Source organism: Eschscholzia californica, unplaced genomic scaffold (genome assembly GCF_041429995.1).
Source record: "Eschscholzia californica isolate CP2 unplaced genomic scaffold, dmEscCali1.0.p SCAF_3, whole genome shotgun sequence".
NCBI lineage: Eukaryota > Viridiplantae > Streptophyta > Magnoliopsida > Ranunculales > Papaveraceae > Eschscholzia > Eschscholzia californica.
Window position 1 is genome coordinate 31,655,920 of NW_028238420.1, and position 13,817 is coordinate 31,669,736.

The window sequence follows — 13,817 nt, forward strand, 5'->3', positions numbered from 1 at the left end:
GGACCATCAAGAAGGTATGTTCGACAGATCTGGTTCATGGTGAACCAGATCTAGAGAGAGAGCAGAAAAAAGGTTTTTTTTTTAATGTTTGAAGGTCGCCGGCCAGAAAATTGGCCGACCTTCGCCGGATTAGCCTATGAGATGGCGAGAATTTGAGGTGGCAGAGAGAGGTAATGAGATGGAGGAGAGAGAAATGATGACTTGTTAACGGATTTAACGGTAACTCAACGGGGGGCCATTTGGGTATTTTTGATAAAGTAAGGGGCTAGGCAGGAAGCTGGTGGGCGATTTGGGAAATAACCCATAAAATAATCAACATAATATGAAAATCTCATGGCTATTGAGGAAGATATCGATTGGATCTATGACCACTTTAATTTTAGAGTTATTTAGACATTGACCCCCAATCATTTAGTGATATTAGGACTATGTCCCAAAATGAAAATATGTATCGTGTTGACTCCCATTTTTTATTTTTCTGTTAAATATTAGTTAAATGGTACACGTGTCAATCAAATGCGTGACTTATGACAATTGTTAAAATAGTGGGTGCTTTTATAGCATCCCCGATTTAAGCCCCAACCCTAAAATCTTTCACTTTTTGGGTCATGGTGGGAGAAATGGGGATATAAGCGAAGCTACAAGTGGGTGAAAGTTGAAGTAGAAAAATAGTGGGCACTACAGGATGTGAAATATTGTAAAGCAAATTTCACAAAGTATTTCGCAGATGAATTATGGTTTTACCCAATGTTATTTAGGATTTTTAATAGAAGAAATCCAAGTTATTTCAACGCAGGAGTAGTGGTAATGGACTTAGTGAAATTTAGAGATGAGAATTACAGAATCAAAAGAAGATATACGAAATATGTTCACTTCCACCAATTTTATAAAGTTTTGGGGGTGAAATTGAATCAATTGATCACAGATGGAATCAGCATTTACTTGGTGGTGATAATGTTGTTGGAAGTTATACATCTTTACATCTTGGTCTTGTCAGCTTGTTTTATCGGAGTGGCATAAAGAAGCCACAATCAAGACTTGATTCTTTGAATCCTCGTCCATTAGATCATCATTGGATCGACTTCTCTAGGTAGCTTAACACTCACACCAACAATACAGTCTCTGCCATTTACATTATTGTTGCTCAAGATCCTACATATAACATAAAGAGCCCTCATTGTATCACCATGATGAATATGATGATACAAAAAGTGGTCATCGGTTGACTAAGGTCAATGAGTCAAAAGAAAACCAAAAGGTCGTGGGTCAACCCGGGTCACGTCAGCAAAGAAGGTCGAATCCGAAGGAGGTCTGCCACTCAAGCCTGAAACTGGGATCAACACGATTGTCCTACGAGCCTAAGCCCTGCCCTCACTCAAGTACAACCAAGTCTGCTCTGGGATTCACGAGAAAGATAGATGGTCCACATAATCAAGACGGATACCTTAAGCCCTAAATATGGGAAGGTGGAAGCGTGCCAAACGCTTACTAACTTAATCCCGAATCTAATCAAAGATATCAGTCGGTGAAAATCTTAAGTATTTGCCTAACTTGGGCGCTTCAAGAGTCTCTAAAGGAGGAATTATCTTCTGGACTTTGAAAGGTATCTATTGAGGATCCTTAAACAGAGGAACTCCTAAATATATAAGATACAACTAAGCTCAAAAGGAAACCCTAAATCTCTTAACTACGAAGTAGTAGTCCCAGTACAATACGGAGGATCTCAACCGTCTCATCATCACCGTTTATCGACATTCAGTCAAAAGCAGCCTATAAAAGGGCATCAAATCACCTCGAACAAGGTATAAACTCTAAATTTCAATCAATACTCAATCTTTTATCTGCAAGGGGAATCTGACTGTCTTGAGCGTCGGAGAGGTTTGCGAGCTCCTTTCAAATCCCTCATAGGTTTATAGGTGTAGAAGCAGGAGCAAGATTGATCGTGGAAGGAATCAACAGAGTAAAATCATCTACTCGGACTTGATCCAGCATCAAGTCATCTTTGTTATGACTGATAAAAAGTTGACAAATTTTGACATCAGTATGTAGTGGTGGGAAAAAAATCTGGAAGACTGCTACCCGACCTGTTCGCCCGAGAGAAAAAAAGGCACGTGGGCACCCGACGGTCAAAACGGTCACTACCCAACCTACCCGAAAGAGTAGGCGGGCCGTTCTCGGTCAAAATTTCATGTTAGGAGACCGCTCGCTAATTGACCTTGTCAAATGGACCGACCGAATGATCGACCATTTCAAATAGACCGAATGACCGTGGGTACCCAAGAGTTTTGTAATGTTGTGGGTACTTGTTATATTTTGAATGATGACAAGATGCTACGACATTCAATGATGTGGAAATGGATGCAATCCCATAACATTTGATTTGCAGACTTCCAAACTTGTGACTTTTTGATGGTGCATAGTGCCTACTGCTGCATCTTTTGTTATTCATTTTTTGATAGTTCACTTGTATAATTGCACATATTTTGGATTTATCTTTGTGCAAACAAAGTCAATATGTTGATCTGATGCTATTTCTAATGGCTTGGTATGGTTTTGTCGTGGAGCGAACCTTGAATCAACAATATACGGTCCACGGATGTGCTTTGTCTTGGCGATTATAGTGACAGACAATGTATGTTATCGAAAATGTGAAGGTAGATTCAACGATTATCACACATATTAATTATATCTTGCCAAATGATGATCAAATGTATTTTTATAACTATTTGTTTTTTTAGTTATTCTTTTTCATTTGTAACTTGTAGTTTTGTTTGTCTAGTAATGAAAATGATTTATAAGTTTTGCAAGCTTTTGATTGGAAAGCCCGTACCGAGACCTTCCGGTTTAAATTGGCCCAATAAAATAAACGATCTCGGACAATCAATGGACAAATAATTTTTGAAAGTGCTTGCTCGAGTAAATATGTGGTCACCAACATTTTATGTCTGAAATCGACCGATCCGATGAAGTTAGAGCCCGGTACCGACCCGAACTGATTCCCACCGCTATCATTGGGGTATTGTTCGATGGAGGTTTAGAGAGAAAGAGAGATGAATCCAAAGTTTGAGAGAGAAAGAAAGGTGGATGCAGGAGGAGCAACTGTATGTCATTTGGTGAGAGTTGTGAAAACCGTTTTCACATGTAGTGAGTGGGGAAAAAATTCAGACTTTTTTCCTACCTTTTCCCACGGAAAATCAGTATCCCCCTTTTTTGATTGAATCAAACACTAGAAAATTGATTTTCAAATAAAATTCAAATTTTATGCTCTATTTTCACACATATCAATCTAGTCCTAAGAAAAACTTGGTTTACTTTTTTTTTTTTTTTTTTTGTTGAACTAAAAACTTGTTTTACTTTATCAGAAAACAAATGATTTTCGCATCAAATATTTTCACACACATCAAACAGATAAAAAATCTAAGAATTTGTTTGGCCCATAAACCAAATCTCACGTGAGACATAGAGCATCAAATCTCATATAGACAAGTATGTATACTAGTTTTCCTCAAATAAATAATAGTCTCAGAATGGCAAACACGCAACAACCCGACCCCACATTAACAAAAGCTACGGGCAACGGGCAGCACTTTCTCTCTCCTCTCTCTCTCTTGCTTTGTTGAAAAAAATACAATCAAAAGCATTTTCAGTCCCCAATCCCTTACGACTTTTATACAGCTGCCATCTTACTCCTGGCCCACCGCACGATTTTTCATTTACATTTTCAAACCACAATCTTGTCGGCCGAATATCTAATCAACGGCTCTCAATAAACAATCTAACTTTTTAAATTCAGCTAGATGTGAACCACCGAATGATGGCCGTACACGTGGACAGTCGCAGGTCCACTCAATAGCCCTCGCGTAGGATAAATTATTTGTTCTTTCAAAAGCAGTCCAAAGCTCAGGTTCAGTATTAGGTTCGGAACTGGGAAAGGCAAGAGAAAATAATTGCAGTAGAGAGAGAGAGAGAGAGAGAAGAATCGAAAAAGCCAAAGAGAAATCGAGAGAACAAAATAGAAAGTAATTACAGTAGAGAGAGAAAGTGTTTGTGTGTGTGTGTGTGAGGTTGGGGTTTAGATTTGGAGGGGGGAAAAATGGGTAAGATCTTGAAGAAGAAGAAGAAAGGTCGGCCATCAAAATCTGATCTTTGTCATAGAGTTGGAAGAAGATCTAGAAATCCCTTTTCAGAATCTGAAGATCGACGAGCTACCCGTCACCGGAATCTGACATACGGTTATGATTTTGGTGGTGATGATGATGATGATGATGGTGATGAGGAAGATGAAGTTGAAGAGGAAGTTAGAAGAAAGAGAAGAAAAGAGAAGAAGTTGAAGTTGGTTTTGAGATTACCTAATCCAAGTAGAAGAAGTATTAATAAAGATGAGGGTTTTAGTGGAGTTGACTCAGTAACGAGTCAGTCTAACTCAGAAGGAAGACAAAAAAGGAAAGTTCTTGATAAAATTTATGAACCCTCTTCTGATTATGGAAGTAATAACCCATCTAATAAGAAAAGAAGAATTTATGACTACCATGATGACGATAATGAAGAAGAAGAAGAAGAAGAAGAGGAAGAAGATTTGATCGAATTTAGGGATCTGAAGAAGACAAGAAAGGTAATTGAGATGATGATGATTTAGGGTATTTATTTAGAAATGGAATTGAAGTGGTAGTAGTATTCATTCAGTCCACCTCACCTCACCTCATCTCAGCTCAGCTTGTTTAGAATTTCTTTTAAAATTGGTCCATTTTCTCTCTCTACAATCTCTTTCTCTCTCTACAATCTCTGTCTTGATTTTGTTTCATGATATTAACTGTCGGGTCAACTATTAACCCCACTACAGAATCTACTTCTCTCTCACTCTCTCTCTCTCTCTATCTCTTGTGGCATTCCAATACATAAAAATGCTATCTTTATCTTGTTCTAGCTTGTGTTCTTATGTTGATACATTTTAACTTTATGGTGTTTGTTTGTAGGAAAAATGGCAAAATGTTGATTCAAAAGGGATTGATTTTGAACAAGGTTTGGTTTTTTATGTTTGGGTTGTTCTTGATTGCTCTATTTTTTTCATTTTTTTTTTGTTATTCTAGCTCCTAACTTGATTTTCAATCAGGGTTTGAATTACCTGACAGACAACAGTTGGAGTTAATTCTTGATAATCTACAAAGGTAGTGAATTTTATCTTCTTTGTCTTGATTTTGCTCATTAAAAGATTTCTGTAATTCGAGTTTCATTTTCTCGGATTGTGGCAGGAAAGATACATATGGTGTGTTTGCTGAGCCTGTTGATCCTGAAGAGGTATTTAGATAGTTTTGGGTTTAATTCATTTGAAGTTTCTTTATCTTTCTTGTTGATAAGAACATTTTGTGGGTTTTCTTTAGACTTTGTTGTTAACCGATCGTTTTTACAGCTTCCCGACTATCACGATGTAATTGAAAATCCAATGGACTTTGGAACAGTGAGGAAGAAATTGACAAATGGAATGTACTCTAACTTGGAAGAATTGGAGGTGAGTTCTTAAACAAATACTAACTTTCAACTTCTAATATTTGAGCAAAATGGAAAGGATTTATGAAATTGTCATTTTCTTTAATGCTGAAAACGATTTCATTGAGGAGGAGGAGGATAGGGAAGGGCAAGATACTACCTCTTTCCTTACTTTTAATCATGACTTCTTAATGCTATTGCTAGGCTAGTCGGTACTTCCATATACTTGATTGAGTCATGCTATCTAAGACTTGATTTCTTAAACTGTATATGTTCTTCTTTAGCTTGCACATTATCTCGATAAGTGAAATGTAGGAGGTTTAAGTACTTAAATCTCTTGTCGTACGTCAATTTGCTTTCCGTGAGATGTTTTATTGAAAATCTAAAGAGTCTCGGAAGTCGGAAGGATTAGTGATGTTAAAAGAGATTAGAAATTGTTGGCCTTTAAGAGAACCTTTCACCGAAAATGCCCCGAATGGTGTTTTCTTGTCTTTCAATAAATTCAGGCAAGTCAATCACCCCATGACCCCATTTTAGATTTGTGTCTTATTTTTAATCGTGTAGCTGAGGTTCGAGTAAGTATATCTAGATAGTCTATTCAGAAATACGAATATGTCATCAATTGAAACTTGAAAGCTGTCCTCAAAACGCGATAATCTTGCCTCGGGGAACTTTGACCTACTGTTATCTAACTCTTCTCATGGACTTGGAGCCAGACACCTAGTTCAGGATTTAAAGTGCTATCATAAGTTGAAGTAACAGAACAGTAGAAGTTCATTCGGGAGGAATTTCGTAGATAAGTCATCCAAAGTTAATCTACTGGCTTCTAAAGTTCACCATCTTGAATGCAGGATGATGTTCTTCTGATTTGTTCAAATGCAATGCAATACAATGCCCCTGAAACCATATACTATAAACAGGTAACTACTTTTAATTCCTACTATCTCTCGGTTTCTTTTTTTCCTATGTTATATGACGTTGATATCATGCTTCAATTTGGAAAGGCAAGCACAATTCATGATTTGACAAAAAAGAAGTTTCGGAGATTGAGAATTTCTATCGGACGAACGAACGAGGAGCTCGAGTTAGAGCAGAAAACCAGATTACACACTCCAATAAAGACGCCGGTGAGGACTCCAGTAAATACGCCAGTTAGGACTCCAGTAAAGACGTCAGTGAGGACTCCAGTAAAGACGTCGGTGAGGACTCCAGTAAAGACGTCAGTGAGGACTCCAGTAAAGAAGTCCTCGTCTACCTCCGTGCAGGAACCAGTTTGCTCTGATTTGTCTTCGGGGGCTACTCGTGCTACTGTGGTGGATACATGTACATTATCAAATCCAATACAACCCGATGAATGTGAGGAGCCTAACAATGATGAGGTGCCTAGCAATGTTGAGGGTCTCGTTAATGAAAACTCTTCACTCACAGAGAATTTACCAGATGAAACTGAGGAGCAACTGTCAGGTATACTGGTGAAGGGTGTCTTGAATCTTGATAAAGCTTAATTAAATGTCGGCTATTTCAGAAATCCTAAGCTTATGGCTGAGGATGTTTAGCCTTTAGGGGTTATGGTTCAAGGCTTAGGCATTGGATAGTTTATAGTTTTACCTACAATTTGACCTCAATTGTTATATTTTACAGATAAAAATCTCCCATCTAAGACTGAAAAGAAGCATTTGGTGATAGACGAGAATCGCCGTGCAACTTACAATATATCTGATCAGCTAGAGGTCTTTACAGAGTCGATTTTTTCACCTTTTGAAGATGAAAGCAGGCAACTAGTCTCTGTAAGTAACAAAAAAACTGAATTTTCATATTCTTTGACTGATATTGTATTTATCTCCTTTTATTCTGTTGAATCAGGTTGGGCTTCAAGAAAACCATTCTTATTCAAGGAGTCTGGCTCGTTTTGCCGCAACTCTTGGGCGTGTTCCCTGGAAAGTTGCTTCACGGAGAATTAAGCAAGCACTTCCTGAGGGAATGAAATTTGGTCGTGGGTGGGTTGGGGAATACGAACCCCTTTCTAAGCCCATTTTGATACTGGCAGACCAGGGAAAACAACTTGCAGATATACGGATTAAACCTGAGCCATTAAATGATTGCAGGATTCATGACGGGCCGAAGGTTACACAAGATGAAATCAGTCTGCTTAGAAGTAGAAATTTATCAGCATTGGCTACTTCTCCTGGTGCACTTAATCCTTTAAAGGGCTTCCCCTTGAGTAGGTCCGTTTCGGAAAAGAAACCGCCTTTGTTCAGTGTTCCGGCGAAGCCCATTTCTCATCCCACTAATCAGCTGCAGAACCAGTTAACAATGAATTTTGCGAAGCAAGATAACGGCTTAAAGCAAATTGAGCTGAATCCTTCATCAAACAACACTAACCGTGTCGATATTTCTTCAGGAAATCCACTTAAGCACGACTTTGAAATGAAGAATTCAAGGCAAACTGAAATGGCTTCAAGGAAAGTTGGTCTTGCTCAGTCTGTACCTCACATGAATTCCGACATTCACAGGGTTGCCAGCGGAGAATTGCTAAACAAGAAAAGCATTACGGATACAGATAATAACAGAGCGAATAATTCTTATGGTTTTATCTCTAACCTACAGGCCAGAGCAGGTACTTATGTACAAGATGGAAACTATCTTCAGAATCTTAACGATCCAAATCAATTGAGAATGTTGGCTGAAAAAGCCCAAATCCAGCAGAGGCCCGCAAACTTACCAAAAATGGGCCCTCAACAAATGAGGGTATCAATTCCATCTTCCAGAAAAGAAGATTCAGTAGCCGCTAACAATGCTGCTGCTCGAGCATGGATGTCCCTTGGGGCTACACATTTACAAAATAAACCCTTGGCAAGTTCAAATCAAACCAACATGCAGATTTCAGCTTCTTCTCTTTTCAATCCAACTCGAGACTTCTCTCAATCTGTTCAGCAATTTCATGGGGTAATTCCCCCTGGTGGTTTACAGTTCCAGTCGATAAACAGGTTTCACCCTCAAACTCCAAGCAATGAATCACATTTCCAAAACAACAAACATATGGTTTTCCCACAGCTACTAAGTACAGACTTATCTCGCTTTCAAGCTCAATCTCCTTGGCAAGGGTTTATGCAAAACCCTCAGACGAACAAGAAAAGAGATATGCTTCCTCCAGATCTAAATATAGCTTTCCAATCATCATCACCAGTTAAGCAGTCTTCAGGTATTTTATCTGATTCTCAACAACCAGACCTGGCTTTACAGCTCTAAGTTTTTGTGATCACAAGAGATAAACAAGGGGACAACGAAAATGAGCGAAGAATCACCCGCCCCTATTAGTATGGGAAGATAGATCTTCATCTTCAAGATCGAATTGCTCGACAATATGACCCATTAATGCATTTTGGATTCCGACATGAAAATTGATTGTCACAATTTGATTTAGATTTCAGTCTCCCAGGATCAGTTCCTCATAGGCCCACCATCGTGAAGAAACCGTACGATGTGGGTGTAGTTTTGAATATTAGAAGAAGTGGTTCAGTTAGATGTTATATATTTGCTTGGCCATGCAAGAGTATATTTATATATACAGGCAAGTTAGCACAGGTAGAAGTAGAAAAGAGCCAGCCAAGTTTGAATCATGTGTACTACTTATATTATCTTCAACTTTTGGTTAGTATTATATTTCATCATCTCTCTGTTTTGTATTAGTAGGTGTTTACTGTACATGTAAATCTATTCCAAGTGTTGTTCATATCTGAGATTGTAAATTATCTGAAATGGAAACGGGGTTGCTTTTCGTTTCCAATTATCTTCTTTGATCATTTTCTTTGTTTTTTTACCCTTGACTACTCTGCTTTTACCTCCTATGAAAATCTGCAAGTTCGAATATTTACATTGTTCCATTTTCCGGGTTTGTATTATAATTGAAGTGTCACCAGATTTTTATTCCCTTTTAAATAACGATCATATGGCACTCCAATTATACTCCGAAAAGTTTTCATAAAATAGCACCACAATCACACCTTTGCATACAAACAGTAAAGGTGTAGTTCGGTAGAGTCATAGAGAGATGATTATCTCTTTGTGAGAATGTTCGCTGTAGTCGGATGGCTCAAAGAGAAACTCTAATTTTTCTTGAGCAACAATTTCTCTTGTGAAATGGTAATCGTTTTCAGAACATTTATATAGCTTATTGTGAACCATATGGTTCCAGACAAGACATTGGGAGCCACTGTTATTGAACTATAACTCAAAGGCAGCCACACAAATACCAATAGCTTGAAGAAGATGAGAGAGCCTGAAAGGTTTGACAATAGCTCTAGAGATGGCTCTAAAATCATAAAGCAATTTAAAGATACAAATAATCCATTATTGTTAAAGTTTTGACTGGTTAAAAATAAAAAAAATCTTTTAATAGACTAAACAAAATGATGATGTGCCACTCTACTTTGGCAATCTTTTTTCGGAAATGATAGAGTGACTTAGAAATTGGTACTTAGAGGATGACATGTTTCCTCATTTAGAAACAAAAGCGGTCCCCACAGTAATCAAATTTCGAAAAAAAATCTTTTGTTTTAGCGAATTTCACGTCATTATGTCACCCTTTTGGTCACCGTCTAAACCATTCTAGCATCTCACATCTTTTCTGAGTACGTGGTTCACACACAAAGTCAAAAAGAGAGGTTTTCTAATTAGATATGGAGTAAAAAAAATAGCATTCTTAATTAGACAGTAGCGTTAATGGGGCATTGCTAATTACTTAGCTATATAAGATGAAAAATATGAAGTTTCGCGACTAAGTTTAAGTTTCGATGTTATTGCCAACGAAGTGAGCAACGAAGTGAGATTAGATAGAATATAAGACGGAAAAGAAAAATTAAATGTCTAGAACCATCTTGGTCATTTTTTGCAAGTATGTGGTTCACACATACAACTAAAGAGCTTAACATTAAAAAAAATGTGTATCTGGAATTGGACATTAGCGGTGAAGGGCACTATTAAAGGGTTTTAGATACTTGAGCCCCAATAATAGGTAAACGAGCAACATACGTTTCATAATTTTTGTTTAGGTCATAATATTTACGAAGACTAAATTATCTCTTTGTGTAAATAACTTCATAATATTTACGAAGTACTTGGGAGCACAACTCTTCATTGGAACCCAAAAAACTACAGTGTTTAAAGACATTCTCAATCAGATCAAGAATAAGCTTAACAAATGGAATTATTCCTTCTTATCTCAAGCAGGTCGAACTGTGGTCATCTCAACCATAGCAGCGGCCGTACCCGATATCAGATGTAATGCTTTGCTATCCCTAAAGGAATTAGCAAGAGCATCAAGTCCGCTCAACGGATTTTCTGGTGGGGTAAGTCGAAAGGTATATGCACCAAATCATGGTCGCATATTTGTTTGCCGAAGAGACTGGGTGGACTTGGGATCCATCTACCTGAGCTTGACAACACAACTCTCCTCACTAAGATGGCATGGAGACTTAATACAGATCCGGATGCAATGTGCGCTAAATTCCTCAAAGCTAAATACTTCCCACACTCGGATACCCCAGGCCCAGCAAAGGGTCATCACTCCTGGACCTGGAAAACGATCAGAAAACACTACAATGTTATAGATAGTTTACCCACATGGGAAGTACAATCAGGTAAGGATATCAACATTTGGTCGGACAATTGGATCCCAGAAATCAGTGGTACAATCCCGTACAACAACAATTCTGATCTTACCAAGGTGGCCCATCTAATTATGAATAACAACTGGAATAATGAAGCCCTCAACGCCAATTTTGATGCCAATACTCAGAACCTCATCAAGGCCATCCCGGTGAATAGCGAAGGGAAAGATCAACTTAAATGGAACTTAACCAAGTCGGGTAAATTTACGGTAGCATCGATGTCCCAGCACCTTAGTACCACGAATATCAATCAAAATCCTAATACTCAGAACTGGAAATTTATCTGGAATCTCCCGGTAATACCGAGAATCAAAATCTTTATATGGAAAATCTGCACTAAAGCTCTCCCAGTGAGAGAGAGAATTGAAAAATACATAGACAACAATACTAATTGCCCAAATTGTACTAATACTGAATCCATAGAACATGCATTGTTACATTGTGCTCTGGCTAAGAATATTAATTTGGTTCAAGTTCAATGTCATTTCTGAGAATATTTCCTCCATCTCGGATTGGATTTTCTCATGGGAGAAGAATGTTGATTCTTGTTATACTAAAGAGAATATACATTTTACGTCTATTCTCTGAATCTTATGGAAAGTTAGATGTGATCACGGTTTCCAGCATGAAATAAATGATGTTCTTACTATCATTAAAATGATAGAAAATTTTCCTAAAAATCAATACTAAACATCAGAAGAAAAATCACAAAACATACGTAAAATGGCAACCTCCGGAAAATAACTTTATTAAGATTAATGTTGATGCATCTTTTACGAATATATCATCCAATATGGGAATTAGTTTAATTGCTCATAATGCAGAATCAAAATTTATAGCAGCACAGGCAAAAACCGCAAGAGCTAGGAATAGTGAATAAAGTGAAGCTATGGCAATTTTATTCGCCTTAGAATGGGCGAACGAAAGAATCTAAAATCTATTATCATTGAAAACGACAACATGAATCTCATCAATCATCTGCACAATAAACGCCATTCAGTTCAATGGAAATCACTTATCCACATCAAGAAAATCCGAGAAAGCAGGAAAAATTTCGAAGCGGTGCAATTCAAATACACCAGAAGAACTTCCAACTCGAACGCAGACAAACTTGCGAGATGGGCAAGAAAGAAGAGTATGAGCAAGAAGTGGAATATTATTCCTTGTATGTTAGTTGATAAATACTGTAATAACGCTTTAATATTTTAATGAAAATATGGTGCAACAAAAAAAAACGTAACTTTTATGTTAGATGTTGGATTTTGATTAAACTAGTAGTATATATTTAGAGATGGATTCTCATTTTCTTTATAAAAAGACCCACTTTCATAACATTTTTCTAAAAGAAACTTAGGAAATCGACATTTTTTTCTATTTTCTTTCGCAACCTGGGTTTGCTCAATTGCGAACCCGATCGACTAATTTTGCAAATTCGGTTTGTAGATCTCGTAACCTCGATTGTGTATGTGGAAAAAAGAAGACAATTGAATTTTTTTTTTCTTCCTGTCCTGATGTTAATGGACAATGAAAACAAATCAATGTCTTCATACATGACCCAATATGAAAATCAGACATAAAAAACAATGAAAACAAATCGAAGTATAAACCTTTCATACATAATCAAAATCTATGAATTTGTAGTACTGAAGGAACCACTAATTTACTCGATTGAATTGAAGTCACCTCATGTTTTCTCCTGGAGAAGAAGAATCGGATCTACAAAGTTCAATGCAATAAACAAGTTAGAAAAGAGAAGAAGAAAAATGAAGCTTCATTTTTCTAGATTTTAATGATGTTTTGTCTTCCTTTTCGTTTCTAAAATAGATCTGATTTTGATGAAGCTTTACCTCTTCTTCTTTTTCTTCTTTATTTCTTCGTCTTCCTTTTCATTTCCTAGAAGATTGTTGGCTTAAAATTTCTCACCAAAGAAGATCAATTTTATTGATTACTAGTTTATAATTACTACACGTTTTAGATTAATCAAATAACACGTTTTAGAGATAAGATTGTTTTATAAATCCCTAATTAATCGTCCCCTACTTTGGGTCAAGCTCTTGGTACACTACACGGCCCATTTAATAGGATTTGGTCAAAGAGAATAATTAAGGTGGGTGATTTGGGGAAACAAAGAAATTATCTGGGGTACAAAGTTTTGAGTGGAATAATATTTTTTGAAACTTTTGTTTCTTCCAAACACTTAGACCTTTATACTTTAGGTATAATATTGAAATCTTATGTGAAAAAATTCCAAGGGTAAATACTCTTTGCACATAATACGTATTTTGGGCATGGGGTTGGCGGATGACAAACCCAAATAAAAGACGGATCATCAAATAGGTTATTCCACGACTTGCATACACATTTAAATCTAAAGATATATTTTACTGATAATTGAGAGAGTATATTAATGAAATCTACTTGTGAGAGATTAGACATTCTTCCCTTTTCTTTTCTTTTCTTCTGTTGAGTTTTGATGTGAAGACAACAAATAAAATAAGCTTGGTTTGAGATAAGGTTGTTTTATAAATCCCTAATTAAGCGCCCCCTACTTTGGGCCAAGCTCTTGGTACACTACACGGCCCATTTATAGGGTTTGGTCCAAGTGAATAATTTTTCTTTTTTGAAAATTGTGCAAGTGAATAATTAAGGTGAGTGATTCGGGGA

At 37.0% G+C, this 13,817-nt stretch overlaps 1 protein-coding gene across 1 annotated transcript; it reads left to right on the forward strand.

The window, feature by feature from the left end:
- Window positions 1–3,318: 3,318 nt before the first annotated feature.
- Window positions 3,319–9,271, forward strand: LOC147549534 (uncharacterized). Its single transcript, XM_086667934.1, has 9 exons — window positions 3,319–4,612; window positions 4,974–5,019; window positions 5,111–5,165; window positions 5,250–5,295; window positions 5,408–5,506; window positions 6,336–6,404; window positions 6,489–6,948; window positions 7,126–7,271; window positions 7,348–9,271. Exons 1-9 carry the CDS (start codon window positions 4,094–4,096, stop codon window positions 8,731–8,733), a joined length of 2,826 nt encoding a protein of 941 aa, XP_086524060.1. The 5' UTR covers window positions 3,319–4,093; the 3' UTR covers window positions 8,734–9,271.
- Window positions 9,272–13,817: the final 4,546 nt, after the last annotated feature.